This window comes from Physeter macrocephalus, chromosome 20 (genome assembly GCF_002837175.3).
Source record: "Physeter macrocephalus isolate SW-GA chromosome 20, ASM283717v5, whole genome shotgun sequence".
NCBI lineage: Eukaryota > Metazoa > Chordata > Mammalia > Artiodactyla > Physeteridae > Physeter > Physeter macrocephalus.
Window position 1 is genome coordinate 14,727,978 of NC_041233.1, and position 26,418 is coordinate 14,754,395.

The 26,418-nt window shown below is 40.8% G+C and overlaps 1 protein-coding gene across 2 annotated transcripts in view; it reads left to right on the plus strand.

The window, feature by feature from the left end:
• The first annotated feature begins 19,423 nt into the window (after nucleotides 1-19,423).
• The window catches only part of ARID5B (AT-rich interaction domain 5B), a 190,342-nt gene continuing 183,347 nt past the window's right edge, over nucleotides 19,424-26,418 (plus strand). Inside the window, exons 1-2 of one of the 2 annotated variants that reach the window (XM_024115632.3) lie at nucleotides 19,424-19,488; nucleotides 19,910-20,164. In XM_024115632.3, coding sequence (XP_023971400.1) covers nucleotides 19,468-19,488; nucleotides 19,910-20,164 — 276 coding nt within the window. In that variant the 5' untranslated portion in view covers nucleotides 19,424-19,467. Of the gene's footprint in view, nucleotides 19,489-19,909; nucleotides 20,165-21,239; nucleotides 21,433-26,418 lie in introns of those variants that run through there. The other variant, XM_024115633.3, reaches the window with a different exon arrangement.

The following is a 26,418-nucleotide window of genomic DNA, read 5'->3' on the forward strand; positions in this document are numbered from 1 at the left end:
AGTAGAGCAAATGGAAAGTATCTACATACAAATAATAAAATAAAGAAATAAAGATTCCTTCTCTAGAAAAGAACATCAACTAGAGTACAAAGTAGAAAACACCAAGTGTTTAGAAAGACATCAGCTTTGTTTTATTTAATTGCTCCATTGTTTGTAATATATTCTTAATAGCTTGAAAATCTAATTTTTTTTCCACTACAAATTTAATTCTTGGCCACCTGGCAAAGTGACTTTTTTTTCTTTTCTGCCTCTTGTTACCCCAGTGCAGAAGCTGGGTATTTGGATATGTGAGTCCTGAATTATGAACACTTACAAGAAAAATACCAGCTTTGTGCTGGGAATAGCACCAAGGGCTATCAAGACCTAGACTGTTGCAAATTACTGGGAGCAGACTATCTCTCCACCCTACCGTGGAACAGAGACTCAGAACGTGCAGAGAATAGAGACAGGAAGTCTGCAGGGGTAGTTGATGTGTAGTGAAATCTTTCATAACTCAGAAGACACAATTGCATCTAACTTTTATACTAACCACATATTACTCATTATAAAATTATTGCAGGATTAGAAATACATGCCAAATATGCCATAACTTCCTCCACCTAGACTATGGCAGGCATTACTAATCAATCAAGCAACTCTTTCCTGTTAGAATGGGGCTGGAGAAGGAGGGCCAGAAAGGACAAGAATCTCCCCTATTCCTGATGTTTCTTTCTTGTAGAGGGAGCACCTTTAGTGTAACACTTCTGGCTTCACACTATTTCCTCACTTTTTCTTCCTCAGGGAAGGAGAGAGACATAATCTGATACGCGAGCTTTGAAAGAAACAGTAGCCATGGGTTGCCAAGCATACCCACCCAGAGAGTGTATACTCCTGACTTTTCTCTACCAGCTAATGAATGTATCAGTGAAAGCCTTGGCCTTAGGCGAGATTTGCAGGGACCCAGTGCTTCCTAAGACAGGTGTTGTTTCTTTCTTTCTTTCTTTTTTTTAAATAAATTATTTATTTATTTTTGGCTGCGTTGGGTTTTCGTTGCTGCGCGTGGGCTTTCCCTAATTGCGGCAGGCGGGGGCTACTCTTCGTTGCGGTGCGCGGGCTTATCATTGCGTGGCTTCTCTTGTTGAGGAGCACGGTTTCTAGGCGCGCGGGCTTCAGAAGTTGTGGCTCGCGGGCTCTAGAGCTATAGAGCACAGTCTCAGTAGGTGTGGTGCACGGGCTCAGTTGCTCCGCGGCATGTGGGATCTTCCCGGACTAGGGCTCGAACCCGTGTCCCCTGCATTGGCAGCCGGATTCTTAACCACTCTGCCACCGGGGAAGTCCAAGACAGGTGTTGTTTCTTTAATGCCAGAGGTAAGGATGGGGAAACCCACTTGCACAGCAGATATAACTCACATTCTCCAATTTCAACTTAAAAAAAAATTTTTTTTTATATTGAAGTATAGTTGATTTAAAATGTTGTGTTAGTCTCAGGTATACAGCAAAGTGATTTAGTTATATATATACATATATCTATTCTTTTTCAGATTCTTTTCCCATATTACAGTTATTACAGAGTACTGAGTTGAGTTCCCTGTGCTATACAGTAGGTCCTTGTTGATTATCTATTATATATATAGTTGTGTGTACATGTTTTCCAATTTCAACTTTAACAATAGCAAAGGTAACGTTTGACTCTCTGTCTTACTCTTTTGCCCAGTTAAAATTGAGACCTGGGGCTTAAGAGAAAGGTGATATTTACTGAGTCCCTCAAAACCCCTCAAAAGAGCAATTGATTAGGGTTTTCACAGGAAATTAATGTTCAGTCTAATACACGCCAGGAGCCACAAGGTGCTACAGTTTAAGCTGAAGAGAGATATGAGGTCAGTGTTGTTTAGAGCCATCTACTGACCCCTAGACAAGACCCTACACAGGAGCGACAATTTTCATCACCAAGTTCTAGAGATTTTGCAATACAGAGAACCAATTCTGTCATTGCTGCAGACATAATCTGGCCCAAGCAACTATCCCAACTGATCAAACTCATAGGCAACTCTCTTATGCTTCTGTTGGAAGTGTAAATTGGTACCATCTTTTATGGGCCAGTTTAGTAGCATATAGCCATATTCTAAATGTATTTACACTTCGTTGTGGCATTCCACTTCTGTGTACCTATCTCACAGAAAATGCACAAAATTATATGTTCAAGTTCACTGCAACACGTGATGGAAAATCGTAAACTACCTAAATATCCAGAAAGAAAGAAAAGGTTAAATAGTTGTGGGATATTATGCAGCATTTTGTTCTTTCCTGCTCTTCTTTCCTGGTGTATCTCTACTGTGTGTCAGTGAGTAGCACACAGGGAGGGGTGAGAAAGGGATGTCCACTTAGTCCACATTTCTTCTATTGGAATTTTTAAGTGAATTTAAATTCACTTAATTTTATAATTAATCATTAATAAGAAAAATTGAACCCTGATGTAATAGTTTTTAATTCACAGTCTTTTTTTCCTGGGCACAGGATGCTGCTGCCTGTCATTTAGACTGTTCCCCATGATCAGAGGGCCTGGAAGCTGAGTGAGAAAGAAGGCTGGTGGATGAGCATGGAATTGGCGCCAAGGTAGCAGCCATCTAGAGGAAAGAATTCTCCCAGACCCAGGCATGCCTGAGTAACCCTTTCCATCATAATAGAATCCAGCTTTCCAAGGACTGATGTTCCTATAACTGCCAAAATCGAAGTCTCCTCCTTTACAATGCTGGAGGAAGATCATCTGAGTCTTCTTCTTTGGCTTCTTATTTCAGAAACTTCAAGCAGATCATAAACACATTCTTTTTTCTGTCAGATCCTAATACAATGGGTTGAGTTTCAGCTTTGACCAGGTGACTGCCCTTGAGAAGATAAGAGCTGCCTACCTTGCTCTTGAAGAGTCATGTCAGCGTTCTAAAGGCTGTGGGTAAAAATTCTATCTGATTTTGTCTCACTCAAATTTATATAACCCATTTTTCTTCCTGAAAAAAACCTGTTTCATGGATCAAAGTTTATTCAGTACTTTAGGAAAACTTGCCAAAGTACTATTTTTCAGCGTGTTAATATTCTCCCTTGATTGGACACGAGCTATCCCTATCTCCCTATGAACTCTTCAGCCACTCAGGCTTTTTCTTGGTGAATATCATTTCCAGATGGTTGGTCTCATTGATCATATGTGAATTCTAGGTATTGACCACCCACCCTTATAATCACAGTCTCCTCTGTGACATAGGATTTTGTTTGTAGTTTACAACAGTGCCTTGGATAAAGGCTTTCTCACATCTGTGATTTTATTTTGTTCTCAGGTATGAGTGTCAATAGTTTATCAGGTATGAGTGTCTCTGTGTCATCTGTCCTACTGGGAAGTGAAGTAACTGAGAATATGTCTTAGTGATGATGGAACCAAGCCTCTAACTCTCCCGCCTTTCAGTCTTGAGCTAGAAGCCCATTAAACCCTTGCACAAAATAGGTTCTCAATACACTGGACTTTTAAAATCACTTGAAGCCTGGCGCACTGAAGGCTTAGTCTGGTAGATGATGTCTAACTTTAAACCACTAGGTTTCTCTCTATTAAAATAAATAGGCTGGCACCACTCTAGTCATGGCTGTTCGTTTACCATTGTTGTTATCTAGTAGCATTCCTGTCCCTCAGGGGAAGAACAATGCAACTACAAAACTTATTCAAAAAGTCATGGAGGGACTTCCCTGGTGGTGCAGTGGTTAAGAATCCGCCTGCCAATGCAGGGGACACGGGTTCGAGCCCTGGTCCGGGAAGATCCCACATGCCACGGATCAACTAAGCCCCTGCGCCACAACTACTGAGCCTGTGCTCTAGAGCCCGCAAGCCACAACTACTGAGCCCGCATGCCACAACTACTGAAGCACACGCGCCTAGAGCTCGTGCTCTGCAACATGAGAAGCCCGCGCACCGCAACGAAGAGTAGCTCCCGCTCGCTGTAACTAGAGAAAGCCCACGTGCAGCAACGAAGACCTAACGCAGCCAAAAATAAATAAAGTTATTTTTTAAAAAAAGTCATGGAGTTCCAGGAATATTGAGATAATTCTCAGTTGGTAGCACCAGAGAATTCTTTATAGAAGAGGGGCCCTTGAGTTGGGTTTCAATGAATGATGAGGAAGGGAAGGTTGGGTAGAGGCATTCCAGGAACCTGAATGTCATAGACAAAAACATGACGGTAATGAAGTTTTTTCTGTCCTTTCAAGATTCTGTTTCCCACTATTTAGATAGAATATTAAAGATCATCAAAGGCAGTAGTGAAAGCAGTTCCTCTTTGTCTGAAGGCACCCCTGAGCTTCAAGAGACAGCCAAATGTTAGGGCACTGGGCACATTTTCTTTGCAAACTGGTTTGCAAAGAAATTGCATTACTTGGTCTTGGGACTAAGTTGCTTATCGGTGGCCCATTCTTTGATTTACACAACTGATGTCTTTTCATTCTTATGCTAAGTGCTATGCAAATACAACTTGAAGAAAATCCTCAAACACCTATCTCCAACTGTACTACCACCCCTAGGGCCCTACAGTTTAAGTTCTAGAGTTGGTAGAGCAGTTAGGACTTCTGTGTCTCTATTTCCCAACTACAAAATAATGTGGAAGAGCAAGATACCAAAGGAGGAGACCCTTGAGGGTGTAGATGAGCAGATCAATGTTTATTGAGAGAGGTATTGGGAAGCGAGGGATTGGGTGCAAAGCCAAGCAAAATCCCCAAGTTATCAAAATGAATTCAATTGATTTACTCCTAGGCTGCTTCTCAGATCACATACCCTTTGCATGGCACCCAATTTAAAAAAAAACAAAACAAAAACCCATCTACCAGTAAAGCACTTCCTATCTGGCAGAAAAGTCAACTACCCCATCAAAAATCATGCAATATAGTTATTTACCCATTTTGGGTTCCCTCAGGGCTCAATCTCCCATAATAGATGGTTTTCTTTTTAACCAGATAAATTTATCTTCTTTGAATAACTAGCAAATGTTCCTTTCCCAGGAGATGGTTCCTTAACATCCGAGGGTCAGTTTTTTTCCTTTATTTCTAAATCCTACAGATTATTCATGTCCCCTTAGACGCTTCCTCCTCAGTAAATTTGGGCAAGTTATTTAATCTCTCCATGCTTCAACTGCTAAAAAGGACTACTGAGAGTGCTTATATCATAAGAGTTGTAAGGGTTAAAAGAAATAATTCAAAGTATTTAGTAGCGCTCCTAGCACATAATGAGTGCTCAATAAATGTTAGCTATTAATTTTACTTTGAACATTCTCTGGTTACAGTCATTGCCTGTTTTGCACATCTGCAAAACGTTTTCCAGTGGCTAAGGCAAGGAAGTTCTAGTACTTTTTCTTTCTATATATATATCTCATTAGTAATACATTGTAGAAAATTTTGAAACTACCAGAAAGTACAAATAAAGAAACATAATTGCCTTAATTCTACTATCAACATCAACTTGTATGGTTTTTTTGTTTGTTTGTTTTTGTTTTTTTTTTTTTGCGGTATGCGGGCCTCTCACTGCTGTGGCCTCTTCCATTGCGGAGCACAGGCTCCGGACGCACAGGCTCAGCGGCCATGGCTCACGGGCCCAGCCGCTCCGCGGCATGTGGGATCTTCCCGGACCGGGGCACGAACCCGTGTCCCCTGCATCAGCAGGCGGACTCTCAACCACTGCGCCACCAGGGAAGCCCAACTTGTATGTTTTAAGTTAAAAATATTTCCTTTTAAAAACAAGAGTATTTTTAATATCTTTCCAGGTCAATAAACATGTTTCTATTACATTCTTAATATGTGCATATTTTCCTTTATTAGTGTTGCACCATAATTTATTTAGCCGACCCTCTATTTCAATTACTTATTACTTAATTACTTATGTTGCTTCCAACTTTTTCTTATTTTGAACAATGTTCTGGGGTAAATTTTATATTCCTTTTGTGAACTTGTCCAAAATGTTCTTTAGCATAAATTCATAAGAGTGAAATTTCTGGGTTTGAGGTAATGCTGTACCTGAGGGACTTATTATATACTGCCGAATTGTCTTTCAGAACTGTGCAAAATTGGCAGTCTCCCCAGTGGGGCAAATTCCATGCCCTCATTTCCGACCCAATACTGGCTACTATTTAAAATATTTGCCAAGTTGATGGGTATGGACCTAATTTCATTTTTTAATTAAAAATTTTTATCAAAAGTGATAATGAAAAGTAATGATGAAAAATTTTTTATCAAAAGTTATGATGAAAACTTAATACACTCACCGAACATTTGAATTGTGTCTTCTGTGACATACCTGACGGTTTCAACAAAGAGATGTTAAAATGTGTTGTTAAAAGCACAGACTCTAGACTGATTACCTGAGTTTGAATCCTTATTGAATCACTTTCTAGCTGTGTGACCTTAGGCAAGTTACTTATCCTCTCTGAGTGTGCCTCAGTGTCTTCATCTAAAACTAGTGGCTAATACTAGTGCTTACCATATAAAGTTAAGTACATGCAGGCATTTCGGACAATGAGCTACTGTTACTGTTTGCCCATTTTTCACTTGGTATTTTGGACTTCTTTAGGTGGACATGGTGAAGAAGGCAAAGTGGAGGATACACAGAAGCGACAAGGTAAACAGAATGCATAAAGAAACATGAAGTGTCACGCTAGCTCCTACATTTGAACCTTTCCAGTATTTTCATGTGTTTTAAAGAGTGAAGAACAAGAATGGTTTCATGCATTGTTATCCACTTTGTGAAACCCAGTTTAACCCAAATGAACAGAAGCCGTGACAACGTGGAGTTTTCTTGGTCTATTCATGACACTGTCCCCCAGGTCAAGCAGCTCCCAGGCTGTGCTGTCTTTCACCTATAATGACCCATGTTGAGCAGGCCTGGTGAAGTACAGCTACATTTGTCCCAGAAGTCTAGGGGCCCCAGCCTCTGGATCTCAATATTCAAGTTATCTAAGAATTCCTCTCCTCTCCCTGTTACGAAGCGCAAAGAGGAATTTTTAGAACCCAATTTTGTACTCTACTATTGTCCTCAGATTTGGGCACTATGTAGAAATGCACACAGTCCCAGAGATTTCATGGAGGGTCAAAAGGAACCTCAGAGCTCATCTAGTTGAACCTCTTCATTCACAAGGAAGGTTCTGGATCACTATAGTCACAACAGATCCAAGAATAGGAAAGCAGAGAGCTCAGGGTGCTTCCTAACTTTTGGAGTTTAGGAGCCTTCCGTGTAATTTGTTTTAAAATGTTTAAACCCATCCCCAGTGTTGATGGGATTAGCTAAAGATGGAGGAGCCACAATTACTCCAGTCCATTCTGCTCATACATCCTGTCCCAGAATGATCTGAGGCACTTTATGAAGGTGGAATTTCATAGCATGTATTTGAGAACCTTTGTCTAAGGACAATCATCTCTCTTCCTCCCCCCACCAACATCCCAAACTTTTCTCCTCAGAGCATTGCCTTACATAAGTCACCCAACACCACTTCCCATCTCTGGGTCTCAGCTTCCTCCTATGTAAAACAAGGGTGCTCTCCTAAAAGATGCCTTCCAGAACAAACATGTCATGACTCCATTTAAGGGCCTATATATTGACCCCAAAAAATGTATTTTCCTGAAACAAAGTACTTTATGACAACAGAAATCACCACCTCCACAATTACTGTTATTGAAAAACAGCTCAAGAGGTCCACACAGATTTTTAGCCAGACACAGAAAACAACACAGCGCCCCTCACTTCCATACCTTGACAAGCCAGGTACACTCAGAATGGGTACTGCTTCCAAAAATAAAAACATGGGTCCTAACTTAGGGAAAGGGGGTTTAAAAGATCAGCTTACCTGACAAACATAACTTTACAAACATAACTTTTCAATACTTCCAAGGAAAAATTTCAAAGCTGATTTTAATACCATCTTTCCTGTGATGTCTTCCCAAATGGCTGCAATTCCTGCCTTCTCTCCATGGTACCACGGTCCTTAGTGGCTGGACCCGTGATTCTCATCTCTGGTTGCACATTAGAATTCCTTGTTTGGGGGAAGGGGGTAAAAAATTCATATGACCTGTGTACTTACCCTCAGAAATTTTGATTTAATTAACCCGGGGGTGTGATCCCAGTGTCATATCTTAAAAACTCCCCAAATGAGCCTAGTGTGCAGCCAAACTTGACTGCCAGTGTAGATGAACTGGCTCCAAAGTAGGGTACATAATTCATCAAGATGCTGAAAAAAATTATAGAATGTCTTCTTATATGTATATTTTATCTCATTCTTTTAAAATTCTCTATAATTTATATTTTGAGTATATTAGTATAAGTACATTTGTAACAGATTAGTGCAGAGGTAAATATATATTTTATCAACAGATATACACGTTATCTGGTGTGCACTCTAAAACAAGGGTTTTCTGATAGAAGTACATCCTCCGAAAGTTTGAATCTAAATAATTCATTGGGTAAGTAGCCATTTCTACTAAGTAGACATTTCTTTAATTATAGTCTTTGTGGTCTGTTGTTAGCTCATTTTAGGTTGTTATTTGCCTTTCATCTTTGCATTTTGTCTTGTCTCTGAAAGTAGATTGTAAATGCCTTTAAGGCAAAGATTCTGATTCCTGCCTTTTACTAACCTTCATATTTCTTGGCATGGTGTATGACCCATGGCTGTTCAACTCTGGGTAAACCTTAGTTTCCTCACTTAAAAAATACTGATAATAATTGTGCCTTCATAGCATTATTATGAGGATTACATCTGAGATAATTCATACATCGTTCCTAACATATATTATGTTGCTCAGTGAATGGGAGCTATTTTATTTCTTGTTTGTTGAATTGAATTCTTACATCCCATACATATGGAATGCCAGGTACCATGCTAGAAAATGAGAAAAAAAATGTATAAGACATGGTTTCACCCTTTGAGCAACTCATAGTCTAACAACAGCAAAAAAAACCCCAGACGTTTAAACACTCAATCCTAAGGATATAAAATAGATGCTAAGATCGGCATATTATAAAATTCTATGAGAATATAGCTAAGGGAGCAATTAATTTTTCCTAGTGCCTTGAAGCATGAATAGAAGTTTTCCTGCGGACAAGGAAGAGGCATATGCTTGAAAGAAGAGCATAAGCAAATGCATAGAGCACTTGTTCTCAAAGTGCAGTCTGAGGATCCATGGGAATCCCTGAGACCACTTCAGCTGCTAAAATAACAATCATAATAATACTAAGACATGGTTTGCTTTTTTCACTCGCCTACTCTCACAAAAGTATAGTGGCATTTTCCAGAAGCTACATGACTTGTGATATTCAACAGATTAAATGTAAAAGCAGCTATGAGAATCCAGCTGTCTTCTATTAAAGAGATTTATGAAAATGTAAAACAATGCCCTCTCCTTTCACTAAGTTATAGTTACTTTTTAAATACACGTATGTCACCATGTAATGTGTTTATTATTATTATTTTTAAATGAGTTAATGAATATTTAAAATATTTCTACTATAATTTCTAATGTGGTAAATATATACATGTATATATTTATATAAAACCACCATAAACAAAAGCTCTTTGAGGGCCTCAGCAATTTTTAAAAGTGAAAACGGTCCTCAGACCACTAGCATAAAGGCATAAAGTTGCATGGCGTGTTCAAGGAATAAATGAATAAATGGAGACGCGCAGTTAGCTGCCTCCAGTTCTTTTTGGAGTAGAGTGTAAATTATAAATATATACATAACACATTCATACACAACGAATATCATTACCATATCCTCTCAGCCCATGAATAACAGATAAAATATGCTAAAAGACTGAAAGATTTAACCTGAATCTATTGGTGATTTTTGGAAAGGAGGAGGGCGCAGATTTAGTTAATCCAGTGAAAGTCATCGCATATAAATTTGCAAAATACTCCCTGGGCTGAGGTCATGTGTTTAATTTTAGCAAGTAGGGTGAATACGTTTGGGTAGGTATTTATACTAAGCAGTGGACTGAACTGGAGATAGGTTTGACAGTGGAAACAGTGATACAATCTTTATTATTTTCAATGCAAAAAAAAATGAACTATTAATGTGATGTTCTGGTTGAGAATTTAAACTCTCAAAAAATCTGGAAATTCAAAGTCATGGTACCCATAGCAACCATAACTCTGCCCCCTTGCATGCCCAGTGTGGAGTATTTTGTATTGCAGTACATGCTGTGAAATCTATGCCTAAATGTGCTATATAACAGAGTTACAGTTGCTGTGGGAACTGTAACTTTGAATTGCCTGCCTTTTGTATCATTAAACTTTCAGCTGAAGTATTGCATTAAAGGAATTTTTTTTTCCTCCACTGCATTTCCTCATTTAAAAAAAAGTTGATTGGGTGTTTTTTTTTTTAAAGGATATAAATGATGTTAGACTCAAAAGGAAGGATAATGCATTCTTGTTTCCCAGATATATGCACGGATATAACATTAGTGAATTACCACATTTCCATATTTCAACCTGCAATAACAAGTCATAAAATAATCCTCGATTTACATAGAACCTTTAATCCTGAAGGGTCCCGACACACAGTAACCGAACCACATTGGACAAGAAAACTCAATAAATATTTAACAGCGCCCAACAAAATTATACAGTGCTTTAGGACAAGCAGTCAAGAAGAAAGGTACTATCATCCATTGGTGGAACACAAACTGAAGAGTGGGAAATCTCATGCTCCATTCCTACTTTTTTTGATGGCATTGGCTCTGTCTTTGACCTTGAGTCTGCGACTTGAATCCCTCACAGCTCTGGGTATTCCATTTTCTCTCTTTACTGAGGAAGTATTTCTAGGACCAATGACAAGAAAAGACTTCAAAAGGTCATTTGGTTGTGCACACTACTGCCAGCCAAGGCACATACCTACATATTCTAGAAAAGGCAATTACAACTACAAACTTCTACTACAAAAGACAAGATAGTAAATATTTTAGGCTTTGAGGGCCATACGGCCTCTGCCGTAACTACTCAACTCTGCTGTTTTAGTGTGATAGATGCCATAGACAATACATAAATGAATGAGCATGGCTGAGTTCCAACAAAATTTATTTATGGACACTGAAATTTGAATTTCATATAATTTTTATTTGTCACAAAATATTATTTTTCTAGTGATTATTTTCAACCATTTAAAAATGTAAAACACATTCCTAGCTCGTGGGTTGTACAAAAACAGGTAGTAGGCTGCAGTTTGCCAACCCCTGGTCTAGAAGTTTGAGTTGCATGTCAGGCTGAAGGCTACCTGTAAACAGAGGTGTGCTTCTAAATATTTAACTAGCTCCCCAACCCAAAAGAGGTATGTCTGTGTTAGTTTTTATATATCTAGATCTAGATGTAGATACAGATATGTACATATGGTATACATATATGATTTAGATATATATGATTTAGATATATATGTAGGTGTATAAGTTCATTACACATTTTGCTGATACACAGGAAGTGTAGCACAGATGTACAAATAATAATAAAATATGCCACAGTCTTCACTGTAAATTCCATAGAGCCAATCTATTCTCAGAGAATGCTTTTGTTAACTATTTGCTGAACTCTTGTATCCATAGCTAACCTATAATTGCATTAGCAAATGAGTGTACTTCCAACCTGAATATTGTTTGAAATTTTCATTTAAATTGAGGGGTAAAATAAAAGTGAGAAAACAAAGATGTATCAAAAAATCTCACTCTTTCACCAATGACATGAGCAACTTCTTTGCCGAATTATATAGCTTTCAAAATTTTCCTTATTTTTTTGTGCTATTCACTATATTATTGGCTACAGACTTGACCCCCTTTTTTTTTAAATGTGATTTTAAGCCTCGTTGTTAAACAATAAGTTCTTTTATTTTTATTTTGTTTATTTTTGTCTGTGTTGGGTCTTCGTTGCTGCACACGGGCTTTCTCTAGTTGTGGCGAGCGGGGGCTACTCTTCGTTGCGGTGCACAGGCTTCTCACTGCGGTGGCTTCTCTTATTTTGGAGCACGGGCTCTAGGCACGCGGGCTTCAGTAGTTGTGGCACGCGGGCTCAGTAGTTGTGGCTGGCGGGCTCTAGAGCTCAGGCTCAGTAGTTGTGGCGCATGGGCTTTGTTGCTCCGCGGCATGTGGGGTCTTCCCGGACCAGGGATCGAACCCATGCCCCCTGCATTGGCAGGCAGATTCTTATCTACTGGGCCACCAGGGAAGCCCTTGACACACGTTTAAGTTTAATCCATGTATTAGGGCTCTTCAAAGAAACAGAACCAATAGGAGATATATGTATCATAGTTTGATGTATATATATATATATATATATATATATATATCATAGTTTGTGGAGGCTGAGAAGTCCCAAGATCTAGAGTCAGCAAGCTGGAGACCCAGGAGAACAGACCTGTAGTTGCAGTGTGAGTCCAAAGGCCCAAGAACTAGGACAGGCAATGGTATAAGTTCCAGTCCAAAAATCGGCAGGCTTGAGACCCATGAAGAGTCAGTGTTTCAGTCCAAGTCCAAAGGGTGGAAAAGACCCATCCCCCAGCTCAATTAATCAGACAGGAGTTCTCTCTTACTCAGACTTTTTTGTTCTATTCAGGCCTTCAACTGATTGGATGAGGCCCACCCACGTGGGGATGGGGGTGATCTGCTTTACTCAGTCTACTTATTCAAATGTTTATCTCATCCAAAAACATCCTCACAGACACATCTAGGATAATGTTTGACCAAATATCTGGGTACCCCATGACCCAGTCAAGTTGACCGATAAAATTAATCATCACAATCTGCAATGTGTTTACATTTTCTCCATTTCTTTCTAAAGTCTAAACAATCAACAATACAATAAATCAAGCCCTGATTGGTAATGTTTGCTGAGTTCCATGCTCTAAATACTCCCACCACAGCCAATTTCAAGCTACCAATCCATGCCAATGGGCATGGATTGGGAAGAGATATGGTAACATACTGTGATATACTATTGCAATCATCACAATACAAAAGGTATAATTAACCTCAAGAGTATAGATAATAGTAAAATGTAGTAAAATAATTAGAAAGTGATGAGTTTTCAGTATGTACTACCTTTATTTTTAATACAATGTATTGTGAATTTATATAATTTATTTTTTATTGAAGTATAGTTGATATAAATATATATACAATATATACATACAATTTAATATTTAATAATAGACATGTTTAATAGCCAGCTTGTAGAATTCCTGAATATGCAACAATTAGCTGGGGTGAGTCCATAACAGGTGGTTCCAGCACACCCTGAGAACGGCATTGTGTAAACTTTGTTTGAGGCTCCTCTGGTCCCTTACCATCTTTGTGAAAATCCTGTCCAATTTCATTTTGGCCACAGCTTACTGAAGATGAGAACAGAAACAATCTCACTATTCTTCTTGGTATTACTTTTCCTCTGAAGTACTCAGATCTCTTTACACCCTTAGTGAATTACTACGTTTACATATTTCAACCTGAAATAACAAGTCATAAAATTATCAGTCTGTGGCCATGGCAAAACGTAGATGGAGACAACCCAGGGACTTGCTGGTGCTTCCATGGGTTTGGCTGATGGCCTAGCCCAGGGGGCTGCCACTACACAGATGACCAGTCTGGATCATTTTGCCACAATTATCTGAGAAATTCTGACAAAGCTGGAATTAGGATTTGAGTCCTACAGACAACTATAGCCATGGACAGGGAGACACAGAAAATCAGCGAAGAGTGGCCCCTTGACTTGCAGTTTAGTGATTTACCTACCATGCCCACTCTGCTTTTAATGCTTGTCAAGTATTTTTAAGTTGTAAATCACTAAATACAAGGCATCATTAACGTCCATTTGAAACTGCACAGAGAAATTTTTAGTAGGTGGTATTTGAGTCCCCCAGTGGAGCCAATACCCCATGTCTGTACACTTTGTCTTCTTTTTTAAAAATCAGGTATGGCAAGATGTTTTAATAACCTCAGATGGCTGGGACCTCTGTTTTTGGTATGATCTAAGATAGCTGTTCCCAGCAATGCCTTTAATACCATGCTGGGGGTCAATTTAATCAAATTCTTTATTAGTATGTGGATCACAAATGAGTCTGAAGAACAAGGAGCCTATAAGTCACCACCACCCTCTCCCCTAGGACGTGGCCAGCTGAGATGGAATGGTGTGGCATTTCGGTTAGAGGTACAAGGTCACAATTTAGTCAAAAGTCATACATACTCCACTGCAGTGCATGCAATTTTAAAAAGAAGAGAAAAACGAAGCTTAGTTATTTCTAAACTAAATAACCCAGAAATGTCAAGGGCACTTGAAGGCAATGAATTGTTAAAATTAAGGGGTGTTTGGGTGTATATGTGATAGGGGTGAGGGAGTGGGACTTGGCTTTGATTTACAAACAAATCAGAAAAAAATAGACTCAGCATTCTATTGTAACTGGAAATGGCTTGCGCAAACTTAATCCAACTTCCCTGAAAATACTTGATTAGTCTCCCAACGCGGAGGAAAATCAAGATAAGATAGGAAGTCTCCGTCTGTACTAAGGGCAGAGGACCTTGGGGCTTCCAGTGCCCACAAAGGGCATCACATGACCCCTCGCGGGGCGGGAGGGGGCGGGGTTTGGAGTGGGGGAGGGGGGGTCCCTTTCTCCGAGTTCCCAGCTTCTCTCTTGGCTCTGCCTTCAAGTCCATGAGAAATCTATCCCAAGCTACCGGCCTTTACTGCCTGGAACTGAGTTAAGAGGCTCAGTGTGTCTCCCCACCACAGCCCAGGAGACAGGCGACAAATAGGAGGCCCAAATTTAAGATGTAGCTCAACCTTTGACCACTAGAGGTCTCCTGGAAAGCAATGACCCGTATAACCCTATTTACCCTCCTTAAACCCATAGACTTGTTGAGCTCAGACTCCGCGAGTCTGCTCTGCTGGAGGCCGCCTTATTAATAACGCCACCCACCCCCACCGCTCGCGATGGCGCCAGGCTTGGAAGGGGGGAGGGGACTAGGCAGTGGCTGACCCTCGGACAGAGCTGGCTTTTCAATCCACGAATCAGTCCGCAGACTCCGGAGCTACCCCCCTCGAACCCCACTTCTTGACCAAGCAAGACGGGAGAGAGCCTCTAACTCGAGGTCCCCAGGTGGGCAGCGCGGAGTCTCCCGGACTTCTAACCAACTATGGACTGGGCAGGGGACCAACGTGTAGAATCACTTAGCAGGTCCACCAGCAGGCCAGGATCCCCCCCTGCCCGCTCCCCCAGCTTCGCCCCACTCGTTCCTCCTGCCCCCTTTCACCTTCCCCCTTTGCCTCCCGATCGCCAAAGTGGCCTGAGTTTAACCGGTGGAAGGAGATTAGAGGACCATTCACCGTCCCTGTTCTGACCCATGCGGTATTTTCTGGAAAAATATAGCGGCTTCTACGTGGAAAAAGAAAAAAAAAAAACAAAACGTGGTCGGGTGAGCAAGGAAGGAAACAGCCAGGTTGAATTCCCAGTCTTTATCAAGCAATTCGCTCACCAGTGAAAGAAAGCTGCAGTGGCAGATTCGAGCCACATGCGGTAGTGTGTAGCAATTAGTAGATAAAATGCTGACTAAAGTGCTAAAACATGAAGTATTATTATAGCCAAGGTCAAAAATGTTTCATTTGTCTTTTACAATTTGGGGGGGAGGGGGGAGACCCAGAGGTGCGCAGAGAGGGTTGAATTTTTGAAATGGTGGCCTTCTTTCTTCAACTGTACTTAAAAAAATTTTTTTTAAATGATCCTATTTATTATAGTCCAAGCTGCCTAATTATGTCACTGCTAGGTTTTGCAACTAACTTAATCCTCCTGATCCTTTATTCACAGACACTGAAAAATGTGTCTACTGCTTCCCCACTCCCTTGAGGGGTGAGAGTGATTTTTAATTTTTTAACCTTTTAAGTAAACCAAATAACTTAAAACAGAGTTGGGTTTTGGCTTAGCAAAGCAACCGGAATATAGATGTGTGGGTATAGGTTCCTGTGTTGCAGTATAAGAAAGAGCCCAGAAATAATGTGTGATATAAACATATACTGCTTTTCCCCCACTTTTCTTTTATACACTGTGCGTCCCAGCTACAAGCTTTTTTATAGATAAAGCACTTGCTTTCATGATTCTAACTGTCCAGAATGGATTGTCTTCTTACAACATTCAATCTGTTTATGAGTATTTACTTTACATTAGCCCAAGGACCCTGCACTGCAGGAGTTTGCCTCTATTCCCCTGGGTGTCCGGTGTCTCAAGTCTTAAATCTGCTCTGTGATTGATGGAACCTTGAATCCACGTTATTACTCTCTTACAAGCAGAAATCAAACAGGCTATTAACTACATTACTTCAAAGAACTGTTTCAATACAGTCTCCTTATCTTAATTGAAACTTTCTTTGTATGGATATTTGCTACAGAGATAATTTACAGGTGTCTATCAAGCATCATATTAAAGAAGTAAAATAGAGGGGGTTGTTGGGGGGTTGTTTTTTGTTTTTGTTTTGTTTGTAAACACACACCATTGTGACCTATGATTTTAGAAGTCATTCACAGGATTGGACCTGAGGTTTGATTTATTGGATTTTATTAGGTTCATGGGGGTGCTAGTGCTGCTTCTGTTAAACCAGCGGGAGGATGCCCCTGTGATTCAGTTTTGACATCTGACTGTAAGACTGCAGATATTCAAAAATATTCAAAAACAAAATATTCAGACCTAGATCCCTGCAATTGTTAACATCTCAAAAACCTTATCCGGAGTTTTCCAGAAGACAGAGAGATCAGGCAGCATGCAGCCTAGTTCAGCACCTAACCTTGAACAGACATAGAAACGGGGCTTCTAATTAGGTGAAGTTCCTTACAGACCCTTAAAGACTTAGAGCAACAAAACCAGCAGAAGTTGCTTAGATGCTATAAAGAGCTGTGTATTTTTAAAGAGAGAGATTTAATATACAATCGAGGGATACCCTCAGGCATTCTGTTGAGGTTTCCTGCATAAATGCTGCTGCATGGGTCATACAGGAAACTGACTCAGTCGATCTCAAATATGATCTTGTCAAAATACTGCAACTCAAGTTTTTTAACGTAGTATTTCTTGAACTGAATGTATATATTTACACGAACAGGACAGAGACTAACTGCAGCCTTAGGCGACTCTCATGTGAATTTTTAAAAAATTATGTAAAATGTCCTTCAGTCAAGTCCATTCATATGTAAAAAAATGAACAAAATGGGTTATTCTAATCAAACGTCTGCAGTATGCATCATAAACTTAAAAAGAGACAGAAAACACCAGAGAGCTGTAATTTCTCTTTGTAACCCATGCTTATAAAATAGAAAGATCAGATGAAATTTCAAGGAAGATAATTAAAGAGTGATGTGCAAGTCATAATTGGCTAATGCAAAAGATGGGAGACTGCGAATTGTTACATTGTCCTCCATGGTGCAGAGTTGTGATATTACTTTAAATAATTGAAATAGTTTTCGACGTCTTTCAGAATACCGGCTCTTTGGCATGGGCTTTTATTACTTACTGTAATTGGAGGATCTGCCATTTTCTTTCGTTTATCTCTGTGTGTATAGAAACGAGCTAGGTCTTGCCTTTTATTACTTCCCCATGTTCTGAATCAAAAATGTGGTTTAGATAATGTTAAGTGTCCTAATTCTTACTGCAGTGGACGCAGACGTTTTGAAAAGGCATAAAAATACACACAGAGGGTCTTTCCACCTCAAGTCACTGAATATGAGGCATTTGTGCTCTGCCGGGTGTATTAACTTCAGCCATGTGAATATAATTTTCATTAAAGTAATCCTGTTTCAACTAGATGCTGTGACTAGAGGTGAAACGTTGCGAAAGCGTTAAAAATAGCTTACTAGTAATTTCAACATCCTGTAATTTTATCACAGATCAAGTTTCAACTGTCATACTATACAGACCTTATTCCCCATATAGTACATGTTTACTTTTTTAGCATGCCAGACCCACTTTGGAAAGATTGGTGCCAATATACTAAAATCGGAGGGGGGGGTGGGTGTAACACTGAAAGGAGTGGGAGGAGGGCGGGGAAGGGGATGGGGGAGCGTGGGGGAAGCGAGTACACCATTTTACATCCACACTGCGAAAATGCAATGTAGCCTGGCGGAGGACCGGCAGCTGGGTCGGAGCGAGCGAGGGCTTTGCAGTCTCTGCCTGTTCCTTGTTCTGTCGCTCTTAAGTTTCTCTGTGTTTGCATAATAGCCATGCATGCAAACCTCGCAATGCTCCAGGGCTCCAGAACAATAAATATACACATTTAAAGCTTTTATTGTCTTACGGTTCATGCCCCCGGTTTTCAACAGCTTAATTTCTGGTTGTATTTAACTAGTTTGCAAATGGATTTTTTTCAGTTTCAAACTATTATTGAGGAAGCTCCTCTCCCTTTTTGGCGGGGGGAGGGGTTGGGGGTGGGGGAGTAGCCGGTATATTATTCCTGTAGCGCTGGATTATATAAACACATTATCATTTGAGAGCGCCCTTGGCGTCCATCAGCATTGTAAACACGTACTAGTGTATATACTTCAAAATTAAAGAATGCACACGCAGAACCGGGAGCCTGAATTCATATTCCGAGCAGACTCGCTGCTCGCATTTATTGATTTATCATGCATCGTTTATTGTTCCAGTCCCTAAATGCAGTCGCTGTCCGTTCAATATTGTTTGCAAAATCTTGAGATGTGTGTGAGCTGCTCACTTGTCTTTCTGTTCTTTTTTTTTTTTTTGCTGAGTATTTTTTTTGCGAAGCGAACAAATGCATTAATATTTATATGTTTATATAATCGATAACCCACTTTTCCCTTCCATGTAAATAGGCATCAAAAGATAATTTAACAGATTAGTTCTCGAAAACATGGCAGTGAGGAAGCGTAATTTAACTATCAAACAAATCTACATGTCTAATAACAGCAAATCTGCTAAGGAGCATTAGAAAGAGGAGCAGCGCCCCGGAATCTCTGCAGGAAATGTTCTTTATATTAGACATATACAAGCAGGTCCTGTCAGATGCACAGCGGAGCTCGCTAGCTCTCGTCTCCTCCAAAAATCTCATCAAATGAAACCTCTAGACAAGGGAGATTGGGAAGAGGTAGATCTCATCTTCACACACTTTTAGGGCAGAATTTATTTTTACAGACCTTCCTATCTGTTTTTTGCCTTGATCCATCCTCTTCCCGCCGAGATCGGACGGAGCCTTTCTGCCGATTATGAATTTGATCAACCCACGTTTGGAAGGAAACCGACACATTTTTGACAGGAGCTGAAAATTGAGTCGTCAGAGAAATATTAGGACACATTTTTAATCATTTTGGTGCCGAAGGGGAGACGAGAGCTTAGTTTTATATTGAGACATTACGCCGACTGAAGGCAGAGAATGTTTTTCCCTGCCAGGACCTGATGCAATCCATTCAAGCCAACAAGTTTGGAGAGAATGTTGAGTTCAATCAATTCAGAACGTCGAGATGGAGCCCAACTCACTCCAGGTATTTCGCTCTCCTCCGCTCCTCCGATCCCGGCACCCCCCGGCACCCCCCAGCCCCCCGGCTCACCCACACCTCTGCACCCACCCACACCCCCCACAAACTTTTCACCAAACTTTTACCCTCTGCATCCCCCCAAATCATTTTTATTGTTTGAAAAAATCCCTGCAGTGATCATACATACATAATGTAATTTTACCGCCTCAGATGGAGACGTAGGGAGAGGTGGGGGGCCCGGAGTCTTTTTTTTTTTTTTAAGGGAGGCAGAAAATTTGTGTGGGCTCTATTATTTTTTCCACCCAGCTTTATATCTGTTGGCTCTTCTGTATTAAGAGTGTGGATGTCTGTGTGTAAATGTGTCTGGGAATAGACGTTTGTGCTCTGATGGCTACATTATTTATTTGGTGCTTTTTTTCCCCTGCAGTGGGTCGGCTCACCGTGTGGCTTGCACGGACCTTACATTTTCTACAAGGCTTTTCAATTCCACCTTGAAGGCAAACCAAGAATTTTGTCCCTTGGCGACTTTTTCTTTGTAAGATGTACGCCAAAGGATCCGATTTGCATAGCGGAGCTCCAGCTGTTGTGGGAAGAGAGGACCAGCCGGCAACTTTTATCCAGCTCTAAACTTTATTTCCTCCCAGAAGACACTCCCCAGGGCAGAAATAGCGACCATGGCGAGGTGGTAAACTTATATCTCCCTCTCTCTTTCTTTATTATTTTTTTCCCGTAGTAATGCTTATTACAGGGCAAGCTTGAAAATACTGTATTCACTTCTGCAGGCGAGCAGGATCGACTTCTTTTTTAAAGGGGTAGCGCCACTAGCTGGGGCTCGAGTATTTTGCCATTGTCAGAGTTTGGCTGTCAGCTTTACAAAGAAGATCCAACTGCTGATTTTAGTCAAGATCAAATAACTTGTTCGAGAAGGGTTTTGTTCAAGGGTGTGTGTGTGTGTGTGTGTGTGTGTGTGTGTGTGTGTGTCTGTGTGTGTGTGTCTGTGTGTGTGTGTGTGTGTGTGTGTGTGTGTGTGTGTGCGATCCTGCTATTGCCGCTTGAACATCACATGCTTTTTATATTTTTTGCCTCTTGAAAATTTACCTTCGCGTCTGGCTCGGTAGGGGATGGGTGGATTTCTTTCGGTGGGTTTCGATATTGTTCCCGTTTTTCTTTCTTTCTTTTTTTTTTAAGTAAGTATTTGATATGTTTAAGAGGGCGGAAATTACGAAATGGAGGCAGAGTGAGATCAAAAGCTATTGAGTTGGCAAAGACGTGTTGAATAAAGTGATAAATGACAGGTACTGGAATAATACATTCAAATAACTTGCAGATCTGCCCGGGCGGATTTCAAAGCGGTCGTGTAACCGGCACAAACACGTTAAGCATTAACAACTATCTCTCGTCCCCACCCCCTCCCCCCGGACGAGCCATTTGATGTTCTAGTTTTCAATTACTCCACGCAAAGTGGACGCCTTCCAGCGCGATCTTTGGGGATGTGTGGGACGCGGACGGGGGAGGGAAGGGCAGAGAGGTGTGTGCTCGCCCCCTGGTCCTGCGGGTCCGGAGTCCTCCGTGCCCAGACGGCGCTCCTGGGGAGGGTGGAGAGGGACAGAGCCTCCCCGGCACGTTCCTGGGCGGCCGCGGGGGCGCTCGCCGCGCTCCCGGCAGGACGCCCGAGGTGAGCCCGCTGTCACCGGTCGCCGGGGCGGCCGCCCCTATTCGGCTCTGTCATTCCATGTGTGACCGCATTTCTGCGGGCTCCCCTCGTCAGCTGACCGACCTCAGCGCCCTGGTACCTACCGGGGGAAGTGTTTTGGGGAGGCTGTGCCTGCGGCGCGGCGGGAGGGCGCGCGGCCGCCTGGCAAGGCTTTGTGTTGCCCAAGCGAGAGCAGGGCAATCAAACTCAGACTTCTGAGGGCAGCTAGCTCTGTGCCAGGCTTTCGAGCTGTCGAGGTAGGTGTAAGGATCTTTTTGTTAAGTGAATGGTTCCCCGTTTAACTCATCCCGGAGCTTGAAGCTGCCTGCCAGTCCTTCCAGAATTCCTTGGTCTGGTGGAGTTGATGGTACTTTCGGCACCTCCAGTTCACTCCTTCTCGCTGGGATCGAGTTACCCGTCAGTGGTCTATGCCGGTTAATTACCGGAGTTCGTCAAAACGTTCGCCCTCGGATCAGCCTCTTCGGAAATAAGCCCCTCCCTCCTCCCGAACACCTCTCCCAGCCCACACGCCCTCCCCTCCGCCCTCCCGGCCAGCTCTGGGTTTTAAACGTTCACCTTTCCCGACGTCTGCCGGCAATTTTACAAAGGTGTTGTTTGGAAATGCTGTGAAAAATCCTGCAGCCTACCAACAGGTTGAGCTCTTTGCACCGCCCAAGGTTTGGCTCGGCCCCCTCCCCCGACCCAACTTTCCTGCGCAGCTGTCTGCCTTCCCCTCCCCCTCCTGATTTCTTATTATTTGCTTTTCAAATTTATTACTTCAACATGGCCTGTGATCTGGAAAAGGGAAGGATTAAATATCCAGAAAAGAGCTGGTGCCTAATAGACTTCTGACTGAACCCAGAAGGAAATTATTCAGTGTTTTATGGGATATTTTGTGGCCACGCTCTTTTTTTTTTTTTTTTCTTCCATTGAAAGCGGAATATTTTTTAAAGACCCTGAATTGACCCCACTTGGTCCAGTTTTAATTTCTGTTGTGTAATTAAATAGTAAATTCTGATTTAAGAATAAAAGAAATATTAGCCGAAGGTTGCATCTGGTAGAACTAATGACAGTGAATAGATATATGTTTAAATACACGATTTTTTAAAAGATATTATTCATTATGGGGAAATGTAAGCGAACCATTTTAATGATCTTTGCGTTTCGTCACTGCTATATGAGCCATACCTGAGAAAATTAATCTTGCCATTTAAAAGTAAACTCTAGGGAGTTTGGAGAGGGAGATGGCTCTATTTATATTCCTCAGCTGCATATACATCGTCTAATATTATGCATGATTTGTTTTTTAATGCTAACACGGCTGGTAATTAGCTGTATGATTATAGTTGTATATTTCATTAGGACTTTGGCTGATGTCATTGTGAATTATTCAGCCATATTAAAACAATTTTCAATTGAGATAATGACACGCCTCAAAATTATGCAAATACAGGCTACATTGTGCAAAATAATTATGACAAATGTAAAGCAGGTAGAAAGTTTCCCAGTGCAGATCGGTTTTCCACCCTGGAGATGTCATTTCCCCCCTGGCCCAAGATAGTCATTCATTAGCAGAATAGCAGCAGCAGAGTCTCCTCTGGAGGAGAGCCTGCAGAAACCAGCATTTACTGCTGGCACCTAGAGGGGGCAACAGGGCCCTCTCATTAAGACATTTGCTTTGTTTTCTCTTACTCTGTTAACTTGTTTATATACAGTGAAATGATTTTATTATTGATTTTAAATTGTTTTGAATGACGCATTTGCCATTTGCAATGAATAACTGAAAGAGAAAGGTTTCGTGGTGATGTGCACTGTGCCTTGGAGAAAATGTTCAGCACATTTAATCAGCCAGTACAGTTTACTTAAAGGAACCAAATGGAGGCTAATAATTTCTTGATTGAGCTGACATCAGCATCCATTTCGAAAGGACAGCCAGGACTCCGTATGCTTTTTTGGTTTAAGAGCACCGTTCTGTCTTTTTATGATTTCTTGAAATATAAAGACATCAGTTCTAAAAACAGGGAAATTATCATTGTGCGAGATTAGAAGTGGCGTCCCTGTGTGGTTTGCTATGATCTGCAGAGGACATTTTTTTTTTTTTTTTGGTGGGGGAGGGAAATTTTCTTATTGATCTTTGCATTAATTGTATCAGGCTAGATAAGGCAGGACTTTGTATGCCCATTTTGTAGATGGAGACAGAGGCTTGAAGAGTTTATGTGGTTTGTCAAAGGTCGCCGGCTAGAACCTAGGCCTTCTTAAGCTTTAGGGTTGCTTTATTTTCCCGCTGAAACCTACCCTTGAAACTAGAGCTTGAATACATCATATTATATTCCAGAAGTGTGTACTAAATGTGGGTAGTTCCTTGTACATTTTAGAACTATGACTAGTCAGCTTTGCTAAAGGTCACCGGATATTTAGGTAGCAGAATCATCCTTAGTCTATAAAGTTCAGTTAATCCTAGCCAGTGTCATAGAACAATAACAGTTACATTTTAATACCATTATTAATAATCATTAACAATTTATTACTAGTTTAAATAATGAGGATAATGTCTGGCCTGCTTATATCACTGCTGCCTACACGTACTTAACAGTGCTGGCAGCTGGTGTGGAGGAAAAGCATTCCAGAGAGTCACATCTTGATTCTACAACTTACTATTTATTTGACCTTGGATAACTGTAAACACTCTGAACCTCAGTTTCTTCAGCTGCAAAATGGGAACAATAGTAAGACTGACTGGGGATTGTTATAAATATCAAGAGGCATTATTATGGGCAAAATTACTTTATAACTGTAAATTAAATAGAAAAGAGTTATGATTATGGGGGTCTTTATTTTAGATATTCTTAATTTATAAGTAAGAAACATGATAACTTTTATGTCTGTGTGGAGGCTTCTGGGCCTAATCATGATACTGTCTTGAATTATTATGAAAGTGAAGAGCAGGGCCATATGCAGGGAGTTAAGTGTCTTCAGTAATTACCTACAATTGCCATATTCAGCCAGTAGCTCTTCAGAGGAGGAAAATGGCAAAGTAGGCGGGTAATTGGTTCTGTTACTGGGTAACTTCTGATTACATTCATTTTCATATTGCCAAGTGCTTAATCTCTAGGCAATATACGCTCTTAAAAATAGGTGGATGTACAAGGTTGGATTTCAGCCTGACGGATCACGGGCTGGATTCTACAAGAAAGCTTGCTGTTCCCCTGCAACAGTGAGTGTGGATGAGTAAGTCAGTGATGTCAGGGAGTCAATATCAAGCATATCTGGGCATTACAGATTCTAGTATGCAGCCAGGGTATCTAACAGTGGTTTGACTATCACCAGCCTCACTATCCAGTCAAAAATTGTTAAAAATGCATATTCACGAGCCCCTACTGGAATTAATTTATTTAGAATCTCTGGAATTGGGGTCCAGGATTCTGCATTTTAAATAGTCTTGATCTAGCTGTGTGGATCTTGGGTGAGTTTTAAACTCTGTGCCTCGGTTTTCTCATCTGTAAAATGGAAATATGGTACCTACTTCCCAGGATTATTTTAAGGATTAAAGGAGTTAATACATGTAAAGTGCTTACAACTGAGGTGGGCACATAGTAGAGTCTCCAGTAATGGTTGACTCATTATTATTATCATTAATATTAGTATTATTGTTCTCGTTAAAGTTTGAGACCACTACCATGGACCTTCCTAAAGAAAGCTTTTCTCTGTGAGAGGGAGGCATCTAGGTTAGTTTACTAGAACATATAGCCAATTCAGGTCCCCCCAGATCAGGCTGGCTTTCATCCATATGGTGGATTTAGCTGTGTTGCCATTATAAAAGGCTCCTTAAGGATTTACATTTTAGTATTGAAATATGCTGTCAACTGGATCAGCAGGATTTTTTAGAAGATCACCTGATCATATCACAGACACATTCTGAAATTCAGGAGGTGCTGGACTGGCCTTGCTCTGCCTGTGGGTGGCCACTCACTGGGTCTCTGGTCTGTTTCCGTGAGCTGATTTCTTTTTTTAGAAGTTTCTGAGATCTCTTCAGTGTCCTCACTAGCCTTGCACAATTTCTTTAACTTTTCTAAGCCTCAGTTTCTTCATCTGTCAAATGGATTTAATAGTTTCTACTTTGCCAAGAGAATTAGTAATAATAATGAAAAGGTCCTGGCAACTAGCCTCGTACCTATACATGCGAGCTCAGCGAATGATGGATGCTGTTATAATAGTTATCGTTTATTTTTAGTAATGATCTTAAGCTAAGAGAAGGAATATCTTTACTCTCTCCCCAGCAGGCCCTTTAGAACTAGTGTGAGAACTAATGACTTACATGGAGAGAGTTTATTGGACTGTGACAAGTATCAGCAAACTAAGGCCAAAGGGCCAAATCTGGCCCACTGTCTGCTTTTGTAAATAAAGTTTTACTGGAACATAGACTGTTTATGTATTGTTTATAGCTGCTCTCAGGCTATAGTGTCAGAGTTGAATGGTTGTGACAGTGACCATATGGCCCACACAGTGGAAAATATTTACTCTTTGGCCCTTTACAGAAAAAGTTTGCTGACCCCTGCCCTATGGAGTTGATCCGAAATAAGGAATGTGACTGTGTACCTTTTTGTCTTTCTTACTTGGCTTTGGAGCAAGATCCAGTAATAGAAGAAATACTTTAACATTAATATGTCAAAAACCTTTACATGTACAAAATTCTGTTTCAGCATTGAGCCTAGGATGTTAAAATTTGAGAATCAGTAGAATGTATACTAAGTTGTATTTTGTATGGTTAAGTTCCCAATTCCAGCCAATGCTGGTTGCATCTATCTTGAGTTAATAAAAGCTACTTGCTGAGTGCTAACTATGTGCTCCGTGCTGTGCTAGGTACAGAGATGGATGTGAAACAATTCATGATGTGGCTTTTTTTCTCAAGAAGCTTATCAATCTTGATAGAGAGATGAGATCAACACACGTTTTTAAAAAATGTAAAAGCAATATAAGATGTAACACATGGGTGAATTGTGCTGACAGTAAATGCAATACGTTTTCAAAGGAAGGGTCACCATCTATATGTTTTTGGAAAAGGCACGTGTTCAGCTCCTCAGCTGCTGATTGAAGACCTACTAGGTGCTGGACAGTGGGGTACTGAGATACAGGAGAATGGCCCAGCCCTCAAAAAACTCTTAGTTTACCCCCATAGACAGACACTGGTCACAGAAAAGCTGTCAGACCCTTATCTGCATCCCTTAGTTAAAGTGGAGATTAAC